We start from the raw sequence: 24,858 nt of genomic DNA, 5'->3' as shown, positions 1-24,858 counted from the left end.
GCTTGTTATTTTGTTTTTTCCATGTTGAGAAATCACTAGGAAGGATATCCGCCTGTCGTCCAACAGCACAGCAACAGCCTTTACCCCGGTTACCCCTTTTTGGCTCCTTTCCCCCTTTACCCTCCCTAACCAACTACGTACTGTCAGACTCTAGCGAAGAATCAGCCAGGTAATATTAAAGCGTGAACAAAGATCCAGGTCGTAAAGAAATTACTATTGACTCATGCTTGCTACCTAGTGCAAGGGAAATACATCTAGCGGAGAAAAAAACTTAACCGTTCTAGCGAAAATATTGTAGACTGACAGCCAGCAAAAATGTCTACTTCTCGCTGCTCGTAACTCGTTCATCATGGGCTACCTCATGCTGGATCTCCTTCTCAACATCGTCCCGCATATAGTTCTCGGCGTGTCCAGCACCGGCCGTCAATTCAGCTCCTTTACGTCCAATGACATACCATGGGAGGTTGAACATCTCGTCCATGGCTTCGAGGGACTTTCCTGCGGTCTCTGGGAGGAAGAACCACATCCATACCAGGCCAAGCAAGGTGACGGCAGCGAAGAAGAAGAAAGTACCTTGAGGCTTCATGGCAGTATCGAGAAGCATAGATGGGACAGCTTTTGAGTTACCACTATTATAAAGAGTTAGTCAATACTCGTAATAAGCAGCACTAGAGTAGGTGGGAGACTTACTATTGATTGGCAAAGTGGAAGCACATAACCATCGAGGATCCGAGGGCTCTCACTCGGAGAGGGAAAATCTCGGCGTTGATAAGATACTGGATGCTGTTCCATCCAAGGGCCCAACCGATGCCCGAGATATAGATAGCAACGATAGCACCCGTTCCAGCGCGTTTGGCATCTCCCATAGGCTTGAAGTGTTCCGTGATCTCTGGGACAACGGCGAGATAGATGGCCACATATAGCATGCTCAAGAACTGGAGGATGATACCGTAAGTGAGGGCTCGTTTTCTGCCAAGCATGTCAACGAGGAACAAGGCGCAGACAAGTGAAGCAATAAGTTTCACAACACCGAAGATAGCGGTTGCGAATAGCTTTTCAGATTGACCGGTGGTTCCAAGCATAGCGAAGAAGGTTGGTGCATAGATGGTGATACTGCTTGCGCCAGACCACTGTGACAAGAGCTGGGACAACAGTCCAAGCATGATGCGGTATCGATTCGAAGGGGTAATAAAGAGTTCCTTTAGCGGTCCCATCCAGCCGAGTCCCATAGTGGCTTCTTTCTCGCGCTCCACTTGATCAAAAATATCCATCATCTCAGTCTGTACATATGGGTGATCTTCTGGCAGGTTACGGATCTTTGCCATGGTAGCAGTGGCTTCTTCCTTCCGGCCCTTGCTAGCCAAGAATCTAGGGGATTCGTGAACGCCAATGGACAATAGAAGAATAATGCCACCAAAAATCAGATGGAGGCTGGTTGGGACAATCTATTTGCGTAAAGGAATCAGTATTAAAGGTCAGGCAGTATAAGGTTGGAAAAAGTGAGAACACATACCCATTGGTTCTGCGAATGGCTGCTGATATGAAGGGCAGCTCCCCAGCTGGCGAAGTAACTCAGCATGATACCGAGATACACGGAACCGGAAAAGGAGCAGATGCAAAGGCCACGGATAGCGCGCGGAGATATTTCAGCCAGATATGTGGGAGCAACGACGGCGGTCTGGCCAATCCCAAGACCGGCAATGAATCGGCCAGCGTACACCTGGCCAATCCTTCCATTGGAGGTGATAAAGATAACGATTCCAGCAAGCCAGATGAAGCACAGTTGTCTAGTTGCCCATATACGACCAATCTTGTCGGTGATGAGGAAAGCACTAGAAATGGTTCGATGCCGTAAGCACGAGTACAGACACCGCTAACTATAGTTAACCTGGGAAATTGGGAAAGCATACAGCAAAGCACCCCCTATACTTCCAATCTGGACCATAGCAGTGATATTTCCGAGCAGGTTGGCCTTTTCAGACTCGCTTAGGAGAGGGTCATTGAGATGGTATTTTGCAATGAACGCTTTCTGTTGGACTGTGCCTGAGATAAGGCCCTCGTCGATACCTTAGAAGAAAACACGGTCAGCATGATTTGGCACTCTGGACAACCCAGTCAGTCCCTCGGCCATAAGCTCACCTCGACTAGCACCCATTAGCCCAAAACACAAGATGGCATATCCTAGCCTCCAGTTCAAAGCCTGGCGAGGGGTCTCGCCCAGATTCTGGGTGAATATATTCGGCATGGTGACGGTAGTAGTCCTGCTGCAGGCTCCTTAGATAGCAGCAAGTTCCCACAGCGGTCTGCCCACAACCGCGCAACGATTATGCGGATATTGACAATGAATTCCAGCGAGCTCCCCCTGGTCAGTTTCTCTCAGGCAGGAATGGCAGCATAAACAAAACCTGTTCTCTGGGGGATGGACAGCCATTTAAATATTCGCTGTCCATTCGTTGTGTGTGCGCCCCCGTTTGATGCATAAGTGCCCGTAATGCCCCCCTCTTTCCCCGACCACTCCAGTCTGTGGAGAAAGCTTTGAGTGACCCCATGATACAAAACATCACGAAAGCGTTTCTGTTGGTGGTCAGCGCCGACTGGGATTGATTGACCAGGATTGACTTGGGTGGGATGTTGTAATCTCCACCTAGCGAGAGGAAAGCCGGACATGAAACGACCGCTATTCGCTGGCGATGCGTATCTCCGGCCACTAACGCGCAGGGTCTTATTAAGAACTGAGCTGGGTCCAGAGACGCCACAGACAAGCCGAGGACCTGAGTTTGGCTATCCCAAGCTTCTCTTGAGGCAAAGCTTAGCCTCCTTAGCAGTTACCAGAACACGACGAGAATCACAGCATATTGAGTAGCCAGGACAGTCGCCACTCCACCCACGGTTGTGCACCATATGATAGACAGAGATCCAGAAAAGTGGGATGGAGGCAGGAGTAGTTACCCGTAGAATCTGAAGGAATAGTTAGTTATCATCAAACTGAGAATCCGCTTCAAGTTGACCCAGAAATGCTCCACCAGAACAATAAAAGCATAATCCCCGTTCTTCCGTAGAGTAGTTACTCCATATAGAAATTCGGCAAGTAATAAAATCCTACTCTTGATGCTACTGCTCGGCCGTCATTTTTGCATCCCGCCCCGGGGATACCGTTAGGCGAGGTACGGAGGAGAAATGCAACGGTCAGGGAAGGCAAAGGGCGCCTTCTCGGAGGGCTCCGGCAAGCGACCAAGAGTGGCTAAGCCAGGTCGAGTTGCAATCGCCATCGGCAGGCAAGACGCGCTCGAGCCTGTGTTGACAATCACCAGTCGGAGATGTCCCGATGGCGTTTCTCAACATTCCTTGTGTGCATTCGAGAACGAGCTAACTACGGAGTAGTTAATTGACTAACGTAAGTGGCTCGACGAACATTGACTAGCATGATGTTGGTTGTTAGCTGGCATTCAGGGATCCCCAGAAACACTTCCATCGAGGGAGAAGACTATGTAGACGGCCTAAAGGCAAGCGAGTCAACGCATGGCATCATCCTGACAGAGCGAAATGAATAACAAAATAAAATAATAAAATAAAATTAAAAAAAAAAAAAAAAAAAAAAAAAAAAAAAAAAAAAAAACCAAACCTGATGTCGTGACGGCCATGTGGTGGGTGAAGTTTTTCTGTTTGCTGGATCCACCGGAAAAGCAAAGCTATCAAAAAAATCAGCCCCTATTTGCTTCTCCCTTGCCTATTCCAGAACCAGCCCCGGTTTCATAGAAGGGATACCCCGTCATAGTTCCTGGATGGAGACAGCGAGGAGGGTAATTTAAGACGAGAAACGGGCACATATCCTCCGCGTGCTCTCCATTTGGTAATAACTAGTCGTTCCTCTCTGTTGTTGTATATTTGGAACCATCGAGCAGGACGGGGTCGTAAGAAAGATAGTTGCATATCTTCCACACAGATCTGGGGTTGCTTTCGAGCCGCTCTAACTTAACAGCCGAAGACCGATTCATGAAATCCGGGGGAAGTTGGAGAAAGGCAAGATGCGGCCAACTAGGCGGAGATAGAGTCCTGTCTCCCTTCAATTGACGGTTGCCGTTGAAATATCCGACTCTGCATGGAATGCCTCTCGTGGGGTCGAGAGGATGGCCCTTTTCTGAATCGGTACTAGCTAGCCAAAACGGTGGGAGATTCCAGCATCCACCACTGTGTCAGTATTTGCAGACGAGCTAGCTGTCTCTGAAGCTGCAGATGATCTTCGAAGCTTGATTGACTCTGGCCCAACACTGCTCAATGATCTATCCCTCTTTCTGACATTCAATCTCTGTGAAAGCAGCGGGTGTCGCGAATGTGGCCCCGAGGGCAGATCATCGTGGCTGAAATTGTCATGTCTCTGCCTCATTCAGAAGCAGAGTAAGATAGGTAATGGTCTAGGGCAATAATGACCTGCTCTCGAACTGCCGAGATTTCCTGCCATAGTGGATTGAGCAGAATGACCTTGTCCTTTTCCACATAAACGATCCATGGAGTAGGTAGTAAGTATCACTTTCATTGCAGTCATCAAAATTCTCTCTCCTAACGCCATACCAAATAGCCACCAAATACGCGTTTAAGTATTTATTATAAACAAACAATGATGGGAAACCAATACCCAGAACCAATTCCGTGCTTCCAACTAAAAAGAGCGGATCGGGACGATCATACGAACGCCGGGTCCGTGAAAGAATCCCTATCCCTTGTCCCATCATACCGAAGATAAAACCGAATAATGCACCGCTCCCGCTCCAAAAATTACCTCACCCACGGCTAGAAAGTATGGGAAATGCCCAGGGATATCATGAATCACGCATACGCGTTTGTCGCTTTGCCGTGCCTACGTGGGTATTTTGGACCTTTGCAGCAAACTTCAAGCTAGTCAGAGTCTCACTGAGGTGATCCTGCTGCGGACTCACCATGACAAACATGAGTGTTTTGGAGTTGCCTCCCAGGGAGAATTGGAGAAGGTAGGTGAGCTATTATCCAAAATATTAGCATCAGGTCAGGCCATCGCAATGTGGAAAGGATCGTGGCCAAAGTTGCATACCTTGCTATTTCTATACGGAATATGAGTGCCCTCCTTGCCCTGTCCCAAAGCACTGATGACGTCTCCAAGACAACTGAGGCTTTTATTAATATTCTGGGTCTCCTTGAGTCTCTCTCCGGTACTGCCACTGTGGCTAAGACGTTCACTTCCCGCAAGATCGACCAGGTTTAGAGTTCCTTCACTGTGCTCTCCCGTTATCGAGTTGTCACCCACAAGCCGGAGGATGAAGACGGAGTGAGAGCGAGACGAGCGCTCATTAGCTTTGGTGGCAGCAACAGACCGGTTTGCCCAGGCTCTCTGAAGGATAGATTCCACTTTCTCAGGCGAGTCAAGGCAGACTGTGTTGACATTGGTAACGGTGGTCTGGCATTTTTGGAGATCATGCCTAATTTCGTGTTTCTTCTTATCAAATTCTTCAGCCCTCCCCAGAAGATCATTGATATTTTCGTTATATACTTCCACAAAGCTTCCCTCCATTGTGTACGTCCAGCCCTTGTCTTCGAGGCCACTGGCAGTGTCGTAAATCTGGCGAACCGCACGGGGTATCATACCATCTTCCGAGGACATTGTGTGCGTTTTACCGCTTCCTGTTTGACCATAACAGAATATGCACACATTATAACCATCCAAGGCGCTTTGAACAAGTTGGCTGATTTCCTCAAACACCTCTGCATTCTGTGATCTTGGTCCAAAGACATGATCGTACGCAAAGAAATGATTCTTGGCACTTACTAGGCCTAGACTTGATTTTTCTTCCGGCCCTTGAACCATGATCTCTCTGCAATCGAGATCTTCATCAGGAAAAGATATCTTGGCAATGTTTTCACTCGAATCGTTGGAGAGCACTGGCCGGACTCGACAAAATACCCTGATATTTCCTTTTAGTTCCTGAATTTGATTATGCAGTCTCCTTCGAAGAGTTTCCTCCTTGCGTAGCTGTGCCTTTGTGGCAGTAGTCTCCTCTAGTGCCTCACGAAGTTCTTTATCCAGCTTTGCAAATGCATCCGATTGCTCCTTACTCCCGGATTCTAGAAACTCGATTTTTGCTTTTAGTGCGCGGATGGACGACTCCAGGGTAGCAGTGTTGTTAGAATTTACAATAGAATTTTGTTGTAATTCCTTGTTAAGTGCATGCTCCCGTTCAAGATCATCATGCAACCTCTGCCGCTGAGCTAGTAGGTCCTGTATTTCTCGGTCTTTGTTGCTTAGATCAAGCTTGTCGCGCTGTTTTTCCAGGAACGACTGAGCAGCGAGTTGTTCGAGTTCCTGTGCTCTCAGTTGCCGCTCTATAGCTATTTCGGCTTCGAATCTGCGTCTTGTCTCGGCAAGCTCTGCTCTATGCTGTTGCCTGAGTGCGACAACCTCCGCCTGGGCATCCTGCCGTATAACCTCGGACTGGTTTCGGTGCTGGGTTGCAAGCTCACTAAGGGCGATTTCTTGCTCACGCGACAGCTCTTTTAACCTTGATTCAGCATTCGCTAATGAATTTTTCGTAGTCTCGAGTTCCACACGTAGGTCCGCATTTTGGTGTAAGAGCTTTGTTTGATTCTCCTCTAGCATCTGGGCTATTTTTCATTATCAACGAGGTCAGCCATGAAGCGTAGAGTGTACAGTTAACATAAGGTGTTGGGCCTACTGCGTGATTTGTATAGGTCGGTGGTTTCTGTCATGGCAGCGGTTTGCTTGACCATCTCTTCGACCATTTTTCGGACGTGGGTCATGTTATCTGAAATTCTTTGCTCCTTTTCATCTTGATCCCAAGCTTGGACTTCAGTGTCTATAGTTAGAAAACGTTTCGCTCTTCTAGGGGAGCGTTGCTTGCGAGTCTTTTTTAGTATAAAAGGGGAAGGGGGAAGGGAGGAATGAGTATATGATGACAGCAGGGGGCGGATTGGCGTAGGAATTTTGGATGGTGTAGTGAGCTGGAGTTGTGTTCTCGGCTTCATAGTGTCGATGGAACGCTTGTGGCTAAGGGATAGTAACTGCATAGCGGTGCATAGTGATGGGTTGCGAGAGGGATGCAGAACTGGCGATGATCTCAATTGATTGGAAACACAATCAACTTGGGAACCATAGCTCTTGGATGAAATAGATATATCAGGGAGTTTGGGTTTCAGTGAAGGGGAGGGATGAGCTGAAGGGGTAGATGACTTGATGGATGAGGGCTGACGCGCACCATTTCGGCTTGAGCCAGCATCCCGGCCATCCATAGAAGTTGCGGGTCGCGGGATTGATCCTTTCTCCGAGGTGAGATGACCTATCGACGTCTGCGGACGAGGGATGTTCCGTGTGCCTGGCGGAGGCTTGAGTCTCGAGCTGTTTGTGGGTGCGCGGGAGGCACTCGTCTTGGATACACCCAGGCTCTTGGGCAGTGCGGTTTTCGTAGATCCAGTAAAGGACCTGGTCCCTAAATTTTCTTTTTTCCTCGGCTCCCCTGCGCGTTCGCTCAGCGTTTTCCTTTCTAGATATCGTGGGGTGGAAGAATTAGCGACGTCATCCAGTACAGATAAGAGCTGGGTATCAATTGCGTACTTTTATCACTGCCGGCGCCCGAAGCAGCCGTTGCCCGGCCTCCCGCATTATTCACAGCATGCGTAATATCTTTCAGGCTTTCCGGCTGGGCGTATGAGAACTTCGGGCGTGGGATGTTTGAGACGCTCGAGGCAAGCTAGATTCCCATGGTTAGCAACCCAACCGACTGGGCGTGAGGCAACGGGGGACGGGCAGCATTTTGACAACTCACTCGGCCCTGCGTGTCGTCTTCATCCATTTTCACCGTGTTAGTCTCCGCGCGCTCTCTGTCTATAGCGGCCGTGGTTCGTGGTATCAGCTTGTCTGTCGACCGTCGAGCTGCGAGATAACATCACAGATTTCCTAAAGCGGATCGAAAGTAAACAAAAAAGACTTGCTTATGTCATATATCACGTGATCTTATCTTGATGACATAAGAATGTGCTGACTAATGCGGAGAGTTCGAGATCGCAACAACAAACAACAACTGAAAATAACGAAGGCTTTCCGGCCAGGATTATGAGGATACAGGACGGCATTTGACGGTATACAGTGCAAAGCCTTACCCAAGTGACAGGGCTATATCGTATTTGGCTGCTGTGGTGGGCTCGAGGCACCGGTCAGTTGTGTGCATTGACACTATAACTAGCGTCGTCATTTAACTAAGCCCCCAAGCTAGTTAGAACTGTTAATCTCCGTGCCGTTGAAGAAGACGTCTCAGCCTGCGAAACACCTACATACACCTACATACCTCTCCCTTTCTTGCGCCAGCAGTATAAGCCGCTTGCTATAAGGCATTGGCAGCTTGAGCCATTGGACCAGAACACAGATTTCCATCGCCATGGCCGGTCGTTTTGTCCGTTCGTCGAAGTACCGTATGTCTCTCACCCCCCTCGTTTGGCTATCTATCGTGTGCTTCCTCCACCCTCCATGTATAGTGACTGACACAACCGCTTCTTTGCAATAGGACACATCTTCGGCCGTTCCACACGAAAGGTACTTCCATAGACGTCAAAAAGACTGCCCGATAATCTGACTTCCCGAGTTTCGTTCGCCCTGTACTCATTCCAGCTGGGCGTACTAGGACCAATGCTACGACAGCCTCCGGGTCTCAACTAATGCATGGGATACCAACCTGCTAAAGGTCAGTGATATCTGCTATGTAGCTGAATAAAAGGTTCCCGGGGCGAAATGGACGGCTGATAGTGTCGTAGGTCAACCCAGAATTCATCTCCGTTAACTGGGAGACTGCAGGCGGTGGAGCTTTCGCAGTCATTCCTCTCCACGAAAAGGGCCGACTTCCAGAACGTATTCCACTCTTCCGTGGTCACACATCAGTAGTTCTCGACACAGACTGGTTAGTAATACTCACAATGGCAGCGAGAAACGAGAACTTATTAACCATGCCACAGGAACCCATTTAATGATTCCCTAATTGCTTCTGGAGCTGATGATGGAAAGGCAAGTGATAAGTATTTGCTTTGTTAGCAGATTTCTAGCACTATGTCTTACATTATAATCTTGTAGGTATTTCTTTGGAGAGTGCCTGAGGGATTTACTCTGCACACAGATGCAGAAGAGATTCAGGACGTTGCTCCAGTCGGCAGACTTCCAGGTCATCCTAAGTAAGCATGCCCTTTTTAGTTCACTCTCTGGTATCCAAACTAACCCGAATACTAGGAAAGTTGGCCATGTTCTATTCAACCCTGCCGCCGAGAACGTCCTTGCCTCTTCATCCGGAGACTTCACCATAAAGATTTGGGACATCGAAGCTGGTGCATCTAAACTCACCCTTAATATCAATGAAGTAATACAGTCCATGTCTTGGAGTGCAAATGGCTCCTTATTAGTCACGACTTCCCGTGATAAGAAACTGCGCATTTGGGATGTTCGACAAGAGAAGCCAGTACATGAAGGAGCTGGCCATCCTGGTGCTAAGAACAGTCGAGCTGTATGGATGGGAGAGCACGACCGCATTGCAACAACCGGGTTTTCCAGGATGAGTGACAGACAAATGGCGCTGTGGGATGTTCGTGCTGCTAGGGAGCCTATCAACGGCTTTCAAGTACTAGATTCCATTTCCGGTGTCTGCATGCCATTCTGGGACCAAGGCACCCAGTGTCTATACCTTGCAGGAAAGGGGTATGCCTACGCTCACACACGCCTTCTTCACGACTTATCACTAACCAACGTCTGCTAGAGATGGAAACATTCGATACTTCGAGTACCAAAACGACAAGTTTGAATATTTAGCCGAGTATAAATCTGGTGATCCCCAGCGAGGGGTTGCATTTATGCCAAAACGAGGCGTCAACATGCACGAAAACGAGGTCGTAAGAGCCTACAAAACGGTTAACGATGCATACATTGAGCCAATTTCATTCATTGTTCCCCGCCGTGCAGAGGTGTTCCAAGATGACATCTACCCCCCCACTACCGGTATTAGTCCTGCTATGTCTTCTAGCGAATGGTTTTCAGGCAAAGAAGCACTCCCTCCTAAGATCGACATGGCTAGACTATACGAAGGAGGAGTCATGACTGAACTCCCTGCAGATGCAACGACTTCTACAATTCAGGCCGAAGTGAAGGCACCTGAGCCAGTTAAGCAGGCAGAGCCAGCTCCAAAACCAGCGCCAGAGCCCACCCCTGCACCAACTGCGGCTGAAATTCCCCCTCGCGCCGGTATGAAAGAGCAAGGCGCCTCCATGGCCGCGGCCGCATCAAAATATATGGATAAAGATGAGGATGAGAAAGAGACGGGTGGCAGCTCGAGTTTTGATGCGCCTAAGTCCCAACCACAAGAGGTACCCTCCATCTCTGTCTCTCCAGTACAGGCTGAGGCATCTCAACCAGCCAAGCAGGAGCCAAAGGTGCGTCATCTCATTGAGGTGTGTGTATATACCATCTAGAGTTTCAACTGACAACCGCAGGAATCAAAGCCTACTCCATCAGCGGCAGCACCAAGCACCTCGGCACTGACTAGCAAAAATGCCGATTCTACAGCCTCAGAGCCGTTGTTAATGAAAGAGATTGAGGCCATTAAAGATGTGCTAACCGAACAAACTCGCACTATCACCTCTCAGGCCGAGGAGCTCAAAGCCCTCAAATCTGAAGTTGCCAATCTCAAGTCGAAACTCGGATAGGATAACATATGATCCCATGCCCCATTAACGGTCTACTTATTCATTGATGCATACATTGGATAAAAAGATAAACATTCCCACTGTCTTGTTATTTAGCTCTTGCGAACCTGTTCATATAAATACAATCCAGCATTTTTATCATGCCTACCACATACATATATATTGCCCTTAAAAATGTGAGCTTGGTCCGTTTTCCTATATGTGCCTTCATCTACAGCTCTAGGCTCCCTCCGGTATTTCGCGTTTAGCGGATGGACCCGAAAAGAGGCATAGAAGTTGTTTCAAGTTGCCAGAATGATAGATATGACTGTGCTATTGGTATAACTGATACAGGGTGTTTCCTTGGGCTTTCCGGCCAAGAGGCTTTAGGAAGCTATATATCTAGGCATTGCTCTTGAGGGAGGCACAGCGACTATGAATATTAGTGTGTGATACAAAACGTTATATAGTTGCAGTCTATTTATAGTTTTAAGCCTCAAAGGCGACGCCAACAGTGACTTGACCCCTTGGTTCATTGACTGCATAGCTGTTGATATTGCAAGCACTCCGTAAATATGAATTCCACAGCGGGTAGAGCCGCCATATTAACTAGGAGACTAGATACAGGTAGCCTCTACTTATGACCACAGATCCAACATAGTTTTCCAGTTCTCCTTTCGACTCCACGGATAATCAGCATACAGGACGGAGTTAGTGCGGGCCAGAACGGAGTCATCAAATGTATAACTGTCTATCTGGTTCAAGTCCATCGAACAGATTCACGCTCCCGTTCATGGTCACCCAGTTCATCTTCGTATTTGTAACTCAGTTTCCTGCCCAGTATGTTGCGATCAAGCTTGGAATTGCCGTCACGACGACGGCCGCTTCCCTTGCCATCACGGTCTGCATTGACGGCTTCTCGTCGCTGCTGTTCCTTCAGCAAACGTTCTCTGTTCCGAGCCTCTCGTTCAAGGGTGTGCGGATCTTTTTCAACATCAGCTCCTTTCCTCGAAGAATGGCCTCCTGATCGAGACTGATCTGTAGCTTTGGTTTCCTGGGTTTTACCAGCCTGCTCATTGTTGTCTTCGTGTCGAGGCCGTCTTGAGCGGCGGTCATTGGATTCATCTTCATCACGAGTCTCTGAGTAATCTCGACGAGACCTCTTACGGTCTCGTCGATCTCTATCTCTGTCCCTTTCTCGCTCCCTGTCCCTGTCCCGATCACGGTCTCTATCACGTTCCCGCTCCCGCTCCCGCTCCCGTTCTCGTTCACGATGGCGGTCACGGCCCTTATCTCTCTGTCTGTGGCGATCCTCCCCTACAGCATCAACATCTTCACGAGACCTACGCTTATCCCGCCGACTTGACGAGCCTCCCTTTATAGACAGGCCAGGATCACTTTTATCAGAGGCATCAACGGCCCTACCATCTCGTCTGCCTGGGCTGCGACTACGCCGTCGACGAGAGCGCTTGGAAGAGCTGTCATCACGATCTCGGTCTCTCTCACGGTCACGTCTACGGTAAGAGGACGATTTAGTGTCCGTAGGAGAAAGAGAACGGGGTCTAGACGTTGGACGCTTATCGTCATTAGCATCGGTTTCCCTATCATTGTCATCCCGGCGAGCACGCTTATTGCGCCGCTCCCGTTTTCTCTCGTCTTCACTTTGCGTAGGTCCGGCCGAAGGGCTGCGGTAGCGCCGCTGACGAGACCTATGACCTGAAGGTGACTTAGATCTTGACCTTGATCTGGACCTAGACTTAGACCTAGCTCTAGAGGCAGGTACATCCTGCTCAGCATCACGCTTTACCGGGGATGAACTAGAGGTAAACATCTGTTAGTGAAACCTAATAACGTAAAGATGTATGCAATGGAGACAACGCGCATACCTTCGAGATTCCTTGATAGATGGCTGGCTTATCGACACCGTTCGGCTGTGACTTTGAGCAAAGTTCCTCATGTTACGAGTACTTGTATTGGGTAGGCCTTCCCTCATCGCCCTTGGCGCAGCTGGAGCTCCCGCAACTCCGGGACCAGGAGTGAGGCCTGTTGCCCGTACGCCACCCATGGCCATGGGACTACTGTTCAAAGCCATTGGGCCACTTGGTATCCCATTAGGCATTCCATTCATATATGGTGTAGACTGGAAGCCGGGGGGATTCCCATGATATCTGCCCCCTCCGCCAAAGCCCGGGGTGCTAGAGTAACTAGGAATGGGGTTTGTATGTGCAGCGACGGTGGGCGACGAGGTATCGCCAGTCCCGTTGGCTGTAGGCGTTGCTGTAGTATTGACTGTAGTATTGGTAGATTGTTCCGTTGATTGGTTTGTAGCTTGATCAGGCGTTGAGCTTGCAGCGGTATCCGCTGCTTCACCGTCAGCAGGCTGTTTCTGTGCTGGAGCTGCACTTGGCTCTTCCTTGGGCTGATGCTCTTTCATCTCCTCCTCGCCCCCCGGGTTGAATTCGTCGTTCATCTGGCCCGAAGCACCATTGAAGAGTTGTTGCTGTTGCTGCTGCTGGAACTGTGGCTGGTTATGGCGCTGGAAGCTGCCCATGTTAGGGGATAGATGGTTACCTTGAAAGCCGTTAGCAGCCTGATAGCCACGGCCACGTCCAGTAGGGCCGAATCCTCGCCCTCCTCGCCCGGCAACAGGGCCAGCACCACGGCCGTAGGGACCATATGAGTTTTGAAAATCATTGCTAGGAAACTTCTGTTGCTGATGCAGGTGAGGAAATTTTTGGTGAGGCTGTGACTGTGACTGTATCATATTATATCCACCAACTCCAGGAGCAGGGCCAAAGTCGGCACCCATGCGATTAGGAAATGCAATTCCATTGAAGTTATCTGGACCACCATTCCACATGTTGTTCTGACCATCCCATGATCCATACATTCCTTGCCCAGCACCGGAATTCATCATCATGCCCATGTTATTGTTCATCCCATTCATATTCATCCCGTAGCCAGTAAACATTCCTTGAGCCGCGGTCATCAGATCCATGCCCATACCAAACATACCGGGAGCACCTGTATAACGTTAGTAATCCGTATTCTGCCAGTACATCACAGGGGAAGAAAGCGGAAAAAACCTTACCCATCTGATTCTGGGGCATCATCATCCCGTTTGCCATGAATGGCATTCCCTGGTTAAAGTCTGCGGTTCCGTTCCAGCCCATTTGGCCGAATCCATTGGGATATCCTCCTTCTGGGAGATTTGCATTGTCCGAGGGTGCGAGAGTACCGCCTTCCACGCCAGCTGTGGAAGCCGTAGGAGCGGTTTCCGGTTCGGTGGTAGCAGTTTCGGTTGCATGTGTCTCGCTCGCCGCCTTCAGGTTGGCATCCTTGGGGAAATTGTTAATATTCGAGTAGCGTAGATAAAACAGATGTCCAAATCTTACCTTGTCGTTGTTTGTGTCATTTTCGGTCTGTGACTCCGCGTTCTCGCCACCAGTGGGCTGTTGGCCGGTATTCACAGCATCCTGCCCATTGAGTGCTGAGGTGATAGGACTGGCGGATATAGGGTCAGCAGTATCGGTTTTGATACCGTCAGTGGCCTGAGCCTGAGCCTGAGCCTGTTCCGGTTCAGCGGGAATGGGAACAGGTTCTGCCTCAGCAGGGGCCGAGACCGCCGGAGCTGGCGGGGTAGGTTCTTTCACAGGCTTGTTCTTCTCGCGTTTTTTTTCTTCGGTGCGTAGAAATGCTTTGAGTGTAGTGCGCAGAGCCTTGTTTGGCTTGCAGAGCTCGGCGTCAAGCGGGCTGTGATCACACACGGGACAGCTAGAAGGAAGGGATGCTTGGCCTAGTCATATCAAGCCCAGTCAGCTAAGATCAGGTATATTTATTTTCCATTAGATTTCTGAACGTACAGCCTTCGCATATTGCTTGGTCACAGCATGGCAATCTAAAAGCGTTCCACGCGAGCTTGCTGCAGATGGCGCACCGCAGTTTGAACGGAATCTCGTCTTGGGAGAGCGAGCTAGATAATTGTTAATACCGCCGTATACCATACTATACTGCTTGAGAGCCGTACCTAGCAATGTGATCGAGGCCCGCCATGACTGGGGGGCTGGTTCGCGGTCTTGGTGGGTAAGAATTGTGTAGTGGTAGCAGGCGGCTATGAGTCGCGAGGGCGTGGTATAAATGTATTCACGAATTAGACAAAGTGACAGACATGATGCAAGTCCATGTTTTCACCAGCTCTCGCCTGTCTGTTTACAATGAATTATTTATTATATCTTCTTCTCTTCGGCTTTTCTTCGTCCTCGTCTTTGTCTTTTTCATGAAGTTTCGCTTTTTTTGGAGGTGACGTCGGCCCTCGGTAAAATCTTGTTCCACTATGTACACGTGACTATGAATTTCTCCAGCCGTCGAGTTGATTTCATGAATGGACAGGAGTAAAAGGGACAGAAGAAGAGCAGAAGTAGATAGGATATGAAGAAGAGTTAGTTTCAAGATGTGATTAGATGCTATCTAGGGGTTTGGTTGCAGCCATTCGTTATGTTGAATTCACCATCTGTTTAGGACACACGGTCTGAGGAATATACTCATTATCTCCAACAGACTCTATTTGACAGCTCTGGCCAGCCCTGTACTTCCCATCTGCATCACTAATAACCCTATTCCTCTGCTCTTTGGCCCAGTCCCTGGCATTGCGATACGCAGTCAGACCTTGTCGAAAGCTCTCTGCATTTCCAATCATGCTCCAGGCGTTAAGCTGGGTCATAACGTACTCTAGTTCATTGTCCTTGGGGCGCCAATTTCCTTCTCCCGGAATAACTGGATGCACAGTGCACAACCTAAGATGGCCACCGTGATACGTTGCTGTAATAGTGTAAGCCTTATTATCGCATATATTATCTTTCCGGTTATCATGTATGTAAGAACGGAGTTTGTGTATTCCTCGAGCTCCCAGGACACCATGGTAGCAGGCCTGGCGTGACATAACAGCAAAAGATCTATCAGCCTTCCTAGCCTGTAGAAAGAAATTGGGAACCATGAGGCTGCTCTCCTCCGACGGGAGAATAAAATCACTGAGCTCCTCGCGGAGCTGAGGACGAAGCTGTTCCAGACAAGCACCGAAGTAACAATCCGGCTTTGCAGTCGCTTGTATGTCATCAGCGAGGGGAGCGAGTCCATCAAACTGGAGACCGTATTCCATGCACCGGTAGTCCGGGGTACGGCCCTCGATATCATGTAGGACATCGTTCATTGACGATATGCGGGAGGCAGCATCTCTATATTTGAACCGTCGAAACTCGTTATCTATACATCTTGAAGGTGAAAGAGAAGCGCGTCGCTGGGAGAGTCTCTCGTTTATTTCGTCCAGGTTATCCGGTCTGGCCGTTCGCCCAGCGTATATGTGTTCGTCCGGGTAGATGCCATGCTCGATCAAGGTCTGCTCAAAGTTCCCATCGTATATGCTGCTAGTTGCTCTTGTAATGCTGCTGTCATCGCTATCATGGTCTTGAGAGCGTCTCTCGAGATCTGGATCTGCCCTGCTAGGGTCTGGGAACTGTTTTAGCACAGCAAGTCAGCGTCAAATCATGGGCAACCAACTTCACTTCCCGCGGTGTTTATGGGACCTACATACGTTCCTCAGGTCAGACAGGTCAGGCCCGCCCTGCTGTGAGAGCTCCTTAATCTTGAGAAGTTTAGTGGGCGAGCAGCGGTCTGCAAGGTCGCCAGGGGTTGTGCCTAGCGACTGCTGACTGGCTGCTGAAGGCCCTTCGCTGTGGCGTGAGATGGCTCTGTTACGCCTATCGAGCTCCTCGAGGGCATCGTCTGTCAGCCAGATCTTCGACAGATTGTCCCAGTACTGTGGAGAAGGCCTGAACCGCGCCCTTTTGTGCGGTCTCTCTTGCATCTCGCCAGATAGCTGGTGTTGTTGACACTTGGCGGTTGTTGTTAGTTGAAGAGATGATTCCAAGGTTACCAGTAACACAGCCGACAGTCACTTTATATTTCTCTACTATTATATCAACCGTCAAAGGAACCTATCTCTCAAAGAAACACCGTGTTTTTGAACATGCATGCTAGATACACAGCCATCGAGGCAATCACATCAAGGCCAAAGGAAAAGGAGGTCATTCAGATTAGATCAAGTCAACCCTTGTTAAGGGTGTCAGCGACGCGGAAGCTGTCGCCTTGACGCCGGCGATGCCTTTTAACGGCTTCATCCTGGGCCAGGGACACACGTCTCGAGCTCGGAGTTATCATCATCGACCGTGATGTTGGGATAGTGTACGGAGTAGGGTAGTGGTGATGGCTTAATACGCGGAAGAGCGCAGGATGTGTATAGGAAAAAGGAGAGCCAGCTGTCCTAGCATATGTATACTATCGCCTAGTATACCATTTGTACCCTCCTCCATTCCATAATCATCGTCGCCATCACCATCATCATCTTCTTCTTATTCATCCTCTTCTTCATTTAATATCGTCGTCGTCGTCGTCGTCGCCGCGTCGATATCAAAACTTCGTGTGTTTTCCTTCCTTTGTCGAGAAAATAAAAATTGAAAAAAAAAAAAAAAAACCCCCCGAAAGAAGCCTAGACCATCACGTGATGAGGGGCTCTTCCGCCTTTTGGGTGCATAAAAGGGAAGGAACGACCCCGCGGGAAAGTTCGAACGAGGAAGAAAGGAAAAAGAGGAAAGAGCAAGGCTTAAACACACGCACTCCTTATTGACTCCGTTAAATCCACGCGTTTTGTTCGCTTTCCCACCACCCCTTGCGCTAGTCCTGTCCTGGCTTAGCGTGACGTAGGAGCTTGGGCCATCGTGAAGTGAAAATAAAAAAGAAGAAAAAGAAAAAGAACTTTTTGTCGACATCGAACAAAAGGTCGAAACGCGGCGACAAAGCGGCGACGAGACACGAACAGGCCCGAGTCCCTGGCCACCGAGAACGAGAGGACAGTGGCTCGGTAAGGGCCAAGTGAAGACGCGAGTTGGGCTTGACCAGGGAAGACGGATAGACTACACTCACGCTCGCCCGGGCTGGACCGGTTCTCAGGTATGGCTCTGCGACATATACATCCACGTGTAGTTATCTACATCATGCCTATCTTATATATACGCACGCCTGCACATATACCCCGTCGCTATATCTATACTATATATAGTTGTATAAGTATCGCTAACCAGCCCTAGAATGACAGACCAAGACAACTCGTACAGACCGCGCTCGCCTGATTTTTCGGGTTTCGCCGGCAGCGTGCCCCCGTTCCACGACTACGGCCATCACTCCTCCTACGCCGCAGCCTTCGCGACTCCAATCTCACCACAAGCCTCCTACGACGCTTCTCCTTTCTTCAGCCCACAACCTCACCACCAGCTGCAGACCCCATACCAGCAGTACCCCCCACAGTATCAGCTGCAACACCAGCACGAACACGAGCACCAGCACCAGCACCAGCACCAGCACCCCCACCATCAACCACATCCACACTCACACCAGCAGCCGTACATACCCCAACTCTACTCCCCGACGGACGATATGGCTCCCACTACCCGGTCTAGGGCCCAGGCCATGCAGCAGCCGCAGCACATGCTCGAACAGCAGCAGCAGCAGCAGCAGCAACAACAACAGTACCATCACGCTCAGAGCCTCCAGCACCAACAGCACCAGCTTCAGCAGCTCCAGCAGCAACCGCTCCAGCCACTGCCACCGCCTCCACCGCCACCACAGCAACTGAACGCGGTAGAGCAGCCGCCTATGGAACCACCCGAGCCAGAGCAGCCGAAGGAGAAGAGCTTAGGCCCCTCTTGCGGTATAGAAGTCAAGACCAAGTTCCCCGTTGCTCGGATAAAGCGTATCATGCAGGCAGACGAGGATGTCGGCAAGGTCGCCCAGGTCACTCCCATCGCCGTCTGTAAGTGGCTCCTCCGCACTTGCACAAACTTAACTAAACACGCATGCTAACGCTAAAAACAGCCAAAGCATTGGAACTGTTCATGATATCCCTAGTCACAAAGGGCGCACAGGTGGCTAGAGACCGTTCATCCAAGCGTATCACTGCCAACCACCTCAAGGAAGCCATTGGCAAGGACGAAGTTCTTGACTTCCTCGCAGACATCATCTCCAAGGTCCCTGACGCCCCCGTGGGCAAGAAACACGACGAGGACGGCAGTGACGGGAACGACAAGCCCAAGAAAAAGGGCAGCCGGCGGAAGAGAGAAGACATGGATGACGACTAGTCTCGATGTCTTCGTCGTTTCTTCCCCTCTCTCCTCTTGTTTCTACACTGGCTTGGTTACATATATCATTTATTTACTCGGGTTTGGGAGCGCAGACTGTGGTTGGCGTTGGCGGTGGTTTGAAGCATGCATCCTTTTTCTTTCTATATCCTCGTCCTATATATCTTCTGCTCTCCATGAACTCTCTATCTCCTGGCTTTATCCCTCGCATCAGCCATGCTTCATAATGACTTAATGCGTACGGTGACGGGTTAGAGAACAAGTTTGTCAGCCTAGAATTTGTTTCAATGGATCTCTATGACTCGACGTTTACTACCCATGGCGCCATTTCTGCTCTTTCCTCTGTCATTCCATGTATAGTTTTCATTAAAAGCTTCGTCAGTTTTCAGCACAGAACATAGGACTGAGGCAGCTGCCCCTGTACAAACGCCTCTAGGCTGAGTCCCATGAAATCTCCAACATCCGGAAAGTGGCCCTCGAAATCCGTCTCGCAATGGCACATATTCGAGCTTGGCTTCTCATACTTGCACACAAAACCTGACAGGAACTTGCAGCCTCTAACGTGTTCCGAGCAGGCCACTACACGTGGTGACTAAGCAGAAGATCTTCGCTTGATTTGGTCTCACTTTCTCCCTTTTATCTCCACACAAACACACAAGCGCTTCTCCCCATTTGTCCGTTCGACAGCCATGTTGAGGTCCTAGGCCAATACGAGCGCAGAGTTACAAAAACAAGCAAAGCAGGCATGGATTCGAGCATGAACGCTGAGGAGAGGCTCAGCAAGGTCCGTGAAGGGTTCCCTTGCACTTTCGGAGGCTTCTTCAAAGACGAACGCGGGTCCACAAAACGCATGGCTTCTTTTGTGACGAATTCTCCCCCAGACATCCAGCGAAACGCACGAATTCTTGCAGTCTGCGGCATCAGCGATGGATTTGATAACTTAGCCAGCCCAAAGAAAGATGGGTGGTTCTACTCAGATTTTTTTGCATTTCATACGCTTCTTCATGGACAGGGCGCGTCACAGAAATGGTGTTGTAGCGACCAGCCATCTGCGCTACTTCAGAAATATGGACCGTATCTTCACGGAAACCCCTATACACAACGCCGCGTGGTTCTAAATCAGTATCTTCTCGAAACAGAGCTCGATGACGTATGTGTGATACCTTCGCCTAGTCTCTTGTCGGGTTTCCTTGATATCCTACGGGAAGAATCTGCTTCAGCCCTACAGTTAAAACAGCCACTCATCCTCTTCATCTTTGCCCATGGCGACGAAACAACCAAGTCCGTTACTATTGGAGGTGAAGCTAGTAGTGATGAAGATATGTCGTACTCCAACGAGTCCGAATACGACATGAGCATATCAACAGTTGCCAGTATCGTTGATCCCAGCGTCGACCTAACCATAATTTCAACGGCTTGTTTCTCGGGTGGTTGGGCAGTTACATCGATACTCGACGCAACTGTGTTATCAGCTGCTGGAGTAAATCGACCTAGCGAATCCTGGGCGAAGAGTTCTTCACTCTCTCGGGCCTGTGGAAACATCTATGCCTCAGCTTTAATCAAAGCGCTCGCAATGGAAACCTCGGATGAACAACAGCTCGCTTCACAGCCAATCCCCCACGATATTACTACTTCTTCTGCCCAGGACGAGACTTCCACTCCAGATATGCAAGCAAAGACGTTTTCTGAGTTTGCTCGGACAGTGCATAAACTTCTACTGACTGGAATTGATAGATTTGGGCATCACCATGACATTCGGTTCAGTGCGCAAAATGACGACTGGGAAAGCCATTGGCGCAAGAGAACAGGATTTCCTCTAGCTGATTTCCAGTCGAAATGGGACAGTTTGGAAATGGTTGAGGCACGCCCAACAACAATTTTGAATCGAGACCCCCTTGCTGAAGATACAGAAATAGACAATGCCACACTAGTGGACATTAGAGGCCAATATGGCTCTTCATCATCGTATATGACAGGACTCCGCCGACTCGCCAGAAAATACCTGCAAAGTTTCCCTGGCCGGGATTCTCTTGCTCCCAACTCCAGCCTACATCAACAGTGCGCTGATCTACTAAGAAGAAAAGAGTTTAGCAAGGGCGCACTGAGCCGGATTGAGTCCGCCCTACAATACCGTATGGGTATAAGTTTTTTAGCGAACCAGCTTGTTGTTGGCTTCTCCTTGCCCCTTCCGCACGGCGTATTTTGCGAGGAATGGGACGAAGATACTATATTTACCTATAATTCACAAGAAAGGAGCAGACTTTTCCAGAGGTTACTCTCACTATTTCCATCACCAACCCGCAATCAAGGAGTTAAGGGCTGGGTCAAAGGGTACTGGTATATAGTCGCCGCACTAATCGAAGCTGACCTTTCGCCATCCCAAATGGATCATAAAATTCAGCAACTCTTTGAAGGTATGTTACAGAGCTTTAAACCCGTTCAACTTATGTTGCTAACCGTCGCTAGCTGTTGGAGAAATACAGCAGGCGCAAGAGGATTCGCTGCGTCGACATCCTCAAGTCCAATCAAAACGAAGGCGTTTGCTCAGTTCATGTGGAGGGATTCCACGCCGACCATCGCCGTCAAAGAGAGGAGAGAGGTCGATGAGCCCACAACGTCCTAAATCAAATAACCAATGAACGACAAGCTGCCGACCTCGTAAGATGATAGCTTTGCCTGGGAGGACGATTTAGTTGCTTCGATCTCATCGGCTCAGGTCCCGTTACCATCACTTTCTCTCTGCTCCTTGAATATCGCTTACCCCTTCAAGCTCTGTTGCATGTAACAGTAGTTAGTTAGTACTAGGTAACTCCTTGAATAGACAGACGCCTTCTACTCTTCCGCATACAACATGTTCGATATGCTAGGGAGAATATTTCTAGACAGATATAAAGATCGTAGCAGAGTATTACAATAGCATAGATTGTTCCGTGGTCCGCATGCGTTATCTGTAGAGCGCCCGTTGTTTTTGTTGCTTCGCTGGCTCGCCTAACTAGGTAAACTAGTTATCGATAACTAACCAAGACGTCGGCCTCAGCGAGACGAAGATCTCGATGTCTCACCAACACACACGACTATGGAAGAGACAAAGCTCGGCCGCGCCCTTTGAAAGCGGACACGAAGACATGAAGAGCTGTCATGGACTTTGTAAGGATCCCTCCTCTGGCGGTTACCTGCCTCTGCTGACGAGTTTTCGATGCCAGTGGTCTCGACTGATAGGCGGCGCCGCCTCCGGCTCGTCCAAGGCCATGCGCAAGAACCCGACTGGAAAACGACTGGCAGCATTCAAGCACACATGCAATACCCTCTACGTACGTTTTGGTTGACCCGGGATGCTGAAATATGAGACGTTTGGGCGCTCGAGGTCGGTGGGATAACTGACTAACTGACCGTGGTTGGTAGCAAATATGGCGGAACTCGCCCTCGCTGTCCCCTGAATCGCCCTCGATCCCCTTGATTCGAAGCTCCCTGAACCGCCTCAATGACATCCTTCGGGACGAGTCTCGGGGCCCGTCGCCTCACCCATGCCACTCAGACGCCGCTACGTCTCAGGTATACTTGACCGTGACCAAGTTGGCGTTGGCCACGCACGATCCGGCCGTGGTCTCGGCTGCGGCGGTGCTGTTAAACACCCTGATCGAGTCTGAGGTTGATGGGATAGTGGACAGCACCGTCTTCGCGCGTGCCCTTGTCGACCTGGTCTCGCATGGTAATGCTTCCACCTGCATCGACCGACATGATCTTGAAGACGGAGAGTCGAAGCTGGTCGAGCTCGTGTTTGGCGTGGCCAACGTCATCCGTCTCCGGCCAGAGATACTGCCGGCCTGGTTCTCGCCTGAGGAGAAGAAAGATGGGTTCGACGAGCCGCAGAGGATAGATCCGTCGTTGAGAGCCGGTAAGGAGTTTGCGGGTGTGACCAGGAGAGACGACTTTCCGCTTTTTTACCTGTTGGTGGATTACGTGCACTACGAAGGGAGGACGGGGGACTTTGCCCGAACGGGGCTGCTATATATAATCGAGACTGCGTCCAAGGTTAAGGAGCTGGAGAGATGGCTTATCGAGAGTGATATGGCTACTTTGATGGCCATTGGGCTCGGGGCTTCCTACAGCCAACTCAGCCGGTGTGTAGATACCCTCTTCTACTAGCGTTTCTAGAAGAGCTAACGTGGTGGACAGGCTCCTGATATCAACCGACAGCCATGAAGATATCCCGGCTATCATTGCCCTGTCGGATCATACTGACCTAGATAACACCGTGCATCACTCGCACCAGGGCCAGCTTGACGCATTTCTCTCCTACCTTTTATTCTGGCAGGATGCCATTGACCATTGCAAGTCACCCGAAGTAACCGACACGCTTCTCGACCACTTCCAGGTCTTGTTCCTTGAGCAGCTTCTGTAAGTGTTTTTATCTACTTTAAACCCTCCCAGGAGTCTTAACTAACGGCTAAAGGTACCCCTCGCTGCTGGAATCATCCGACGTAGCAGGCGGCTCTACGTCGTCAGTAATCACCTACCTGAGCCGCATACTGGAGTCCATCTACCAGCCAGTCCTGGTCAACCGGATATTGAACTTCCTGCTCGCCTCTCCAGCCAGTGAGCAACAGCATATTGGGCTCAAATCCACAAAGAAAAGCCGTATGTCGCTGAGTCGGCGAAAGTCACTGGATATACTGGCCTCATTTGCCGAAGCAGCGGCCAAACCATCTCCGACTCTCTTCAACCTAGTCGATCTCATCCTCATGGGCATACGGTCACATAACCGGCAGACCGTGGTGGCAACGCTGCGACTGATAACAGTTGTGATACAGCACCACCACGAGTTTGCAAATCTACTGATCAAGTCCGCGAGAGACCAGGGTTCACATCCGACAGAGCTGCGTACGGTGGCTGCACTCAACGCAGAGGTGCAGCGATTGTTTACTTTTGCCACAAACCTCCTGGATGACCCAGGAATTGAACCTTCGTATGAGAACTACATCTCTTGCGCCTTGTCGGTGCTGTACCAGCGGATGCACAGCCAGAGTCATGTATTGCCGTGGCTAGTGGACACCAGGGGAGGAGTGTTTTCAGGGATGTTGGACCTGCTACGGAGGTTCTTTACGAACAGCGTGGTGACCAACCTGGCACTGACGAACTCCTTTTCTGCTCTGGCTTCTTCAGACCTGATATCCCTGGACGGCTGGCTGCTGCCTTACCCTGAAGAGCATGCTGCCAACGGACAGACGGAGGATTCTGCTGCCGCCGTTGCTGCCGCTACTGCTGCTACCACTGCTACCAATATCGAGACTGAGCCGGTGCTATCAGCTATCCTGCAGCAGCTCGTCCAACAGGTCGAGAATTGGCGCACCGATATCTCAGACTTTGATCTCCTGCTTGCTGCCCGCAGGGAACTGCTGCACCGTGAGGACCAGTCCGAAGCCACGGGAACAGCCTCTCAGCAGGCCAAGGACGAGCAGCACCAGTCCGTCTCTGCCACGGATGAACCAGACACAGAGTCAGCAGCCGCAGTCACAGCCGCAACGACAACGAATCCAAGAGAACCGTCTCCCACAGCGCCCCAGCTCTCAGCCCGAGTCAACGTCCATCCACCGGCGGAGTCAACCTCGCCCTCAACAGCCTTGCTGCACCCACTTTCACGGACGCCGTCGTCCTCCCTACAGGTTGTCCACGAGACGCCAGGCTCCAGCACCGCTCCCTCTGAAGCCGGAGAGACAGAAGCGGCCAGCGAGAAGGAGGATGAGGCCTCGCTGAACCACATCCTGACCAACGTCGTGATACTGTACGAGTTCATCCTGGAGATTACCGCGCTGGTACAGGCCCGCGCGAGTGTCCTGCAGGACGTCCGCTTCTAATAGCTACCTACATCTTTAATACTTCTCTTCTTCTTCTTCTTCTCCTTCCTTTTCTTCCTTTTCCTTTCTGTTTCTTCTCCATCTTCCAACGGTCTGGTCTATATAGAGTGCATGCAGGG

At 50.1% G+C, this 24,858-nt stretch overlaps 9 protein-coding genes across 9 annotated transcripts; 5 read left to right on the top strand and 4 right to left on the bottom strand.

Annotated features, from left to right (window-relative positions):
* Window positions 1-319: 319 nt before the first annotated feature.
* MGYG_02568 (quinate permease) lies at window positions 320-2,245 on the bottom strand (the record flags this gene model as incomplete). Its single annotated transcript, XM_003174991.1, has 5 exons — window positions 320-629; window positions 691-1,445; window positions 1,514-1,832; window positions 1,911-2,067; window positions 2,140-2,245. 5 exons carry the CDS (start codon window positions 2,243-2,245, stop codon window positions 320-322), a joined length of 1,647 nt encoding a protein of 548 aa, XP_003175039.1.
* Window positions 2,246-3,177: 932 nt separating this feature from the next.
* On the top strand, window positions 3,178-3,551 carry MGYG_08989 (hypothetical protein; the record flags this gene model as incomplete). The annotated part of the gene is made up of 2 exons (XM_003174990.1): window positions 3,178-3,347; window positions 3,440-3,551. 2 exons carry the CDS (start codon window positions 3,178-3,180, stop codon window positions 3,549-3,551), a joined length of 282 nt encoding a protein of 93 aa, XP_003175038.1.
* A 1,266-nt stretch (window positions 3,552-4,817) lies between these two features.
* Window positions 4,818-7,835, bottom strand: MGYG_02567 (carboxy-terminal kinesin 2; the record flags this gene model as incomplete). Its single annotated transcript, XM_003174989.1, has 5 exons — window positions 4,818-4,994; window positions 5,066-6,630; window positions 6,702-7,526; window positions 7,598-7,733; window positions 7,809-7,835. The coding sequence occupies 5 exons, from the start codon at window positions 7,833-7,835 to the stop codon at window positions 4,818-4,820; spliced, it is 2,730 nt and encodes a 909-aa protein (XP_003175037.1).
* A 582-nt stretch (window positions 7,836-8,417) lies between these two features.
* MGYG_02566 (coronin-1C) lies at window positions 8,418-10,719 on the top strand (the record flags this gene model as incomplete). Its single annotated transcript, XM_003174988.1, has 9 exons — window positions 8,418-8,451; window positions 8,544-8,572; window positions 8,661-8,720; window positions 8,791-8,933; window positions 8,989-9,048; window positions 9,118-9,201; window positions 9,257-9,718; window positions 9,777-10,446; window positions 10,507-10,719. The coding sequence occupies 9 exons, from the start codon at window positions 8,418-8,420 to the stop codon at window positions 10,717-10,719; spliced, it is 1,755 nt and encodes a 584-aa protein (XP_003175036.1).
* A 739-nt stretch (window positions 10,720-11,458) lies between these two features.
* Window positions 11,459-14,751, bottom strand: MGYG_02565 (hypothetical protein; the record flags this gene model as incomplete). Its single annotated transcript, XM_003174987.1, has 6 exons — window positions 11,459-12,515; window positions 12,585-13,722; window positions 13,790-14,036; window positions 14,094-14,494; window positions 14,562-14,671; window positions 14,726-14,751. 6 exons carry the CDS (start codon window positions 14,749-14,751, stop codon window positions 11,459-11,461), a joined length of 2,979 nt encoding a protein of 992 aa, XP_003175035.1.
* A 439-nt stretch (window positions 14,752-15,190) lies between these two features.
* Window positions 15,191-16,558, bottom strand: MGYG_02564 (hypothetical protein; the record flags this gene model as incomplete). The annotated part of the gene is made up of 2 exons (XM_003174986.1): window positions 15,191-16,207; window positions 16,286-16,558. The coding sequence occupies 2 exons, from the start codon at window positions 16,556-16,558 to the stop codon at window positions 15,191-15,193; spliced, it is 1,290 nt and encodes a 429-aa protein (XP_003175034.1).
* A 1,280-nt stretch (window positions 16,559-17,838) lies between these two features.
* On the top strand, window positions 17,839-18,884 carry MGYG_02563 (hypothetical protein; the record flags this gene model as incomplete). Its single annotated transcript, XM_003174985.1, has 2 exons — window positions 17,839-18,559; window positions 18,622-18,884. The coding sequence occupies 2 exons, from the start codon at window positions 17,839-17,841 to the stop codon at window positions 18,882-18,884; spliced, it is 984 nt and encodes a 327-aa protein (XP_003175033.1).
* Window positions 18,885-19,629: 745 nt separating this feature from the next.
* MGYG_02562 (hypothetical protein) lies at window positions 19,630-21,507 on the top strand (the record flags this gene model as incomplete). The annotated part of the gene is made up of 2 exons (XM_003174984.1): window positions 19,630-21,298; window positions 21,371-21,507. The coding sequence occupies 2 exons, from the start codon at window positions 19,630-19,632 to the stop codon at window positions 21,505-21,507; spliced, it is 1,806 nt and encodes a 601-aa protein (XP_003175032.1).
* A 502-nt stretch (window positions 21,508-22,009) lies between these two features.
* MGYG_02561 (hypothetical protein) lies at window positions 22,010-24,739 on the top strand (the record flags this gene model as incomplete). The annotated part of the gene is made up of 4 exons (XM_003174983.1): window positions 22,010-22,195; window positions 22,287-23,005; window positions 23,061-23,282; window positions 23,338-24,739. 4 exons carry the CDS (start codon window positions 22,010-22,012, stop codon window positions 24,737-24,739), a joined length of 2,529 nt encoding a protein of 842 aa, XP_003175031.1.
* Between the last annotated feature and the right edge of the window lie 119 nt (window positions 24,740-24,858).

This window comes from Nannizzia gypsea, genomic scaffold (assembly GCF_000150975.2).
Source record: "Nannizzia gypsea CBS 118893 supercont1.2 genomic scaffold, whole genome shotgun sequence".
NCBI lineage: Eukaryota > Fungi > Ascomycota > Eurotiomycetes > Onygenales > Arthrodermataceae > Nannizzia > Nannizzia gypsea.
This window is presented reverse-complemented; position numbering and strand designations above follow the sequence as displayed.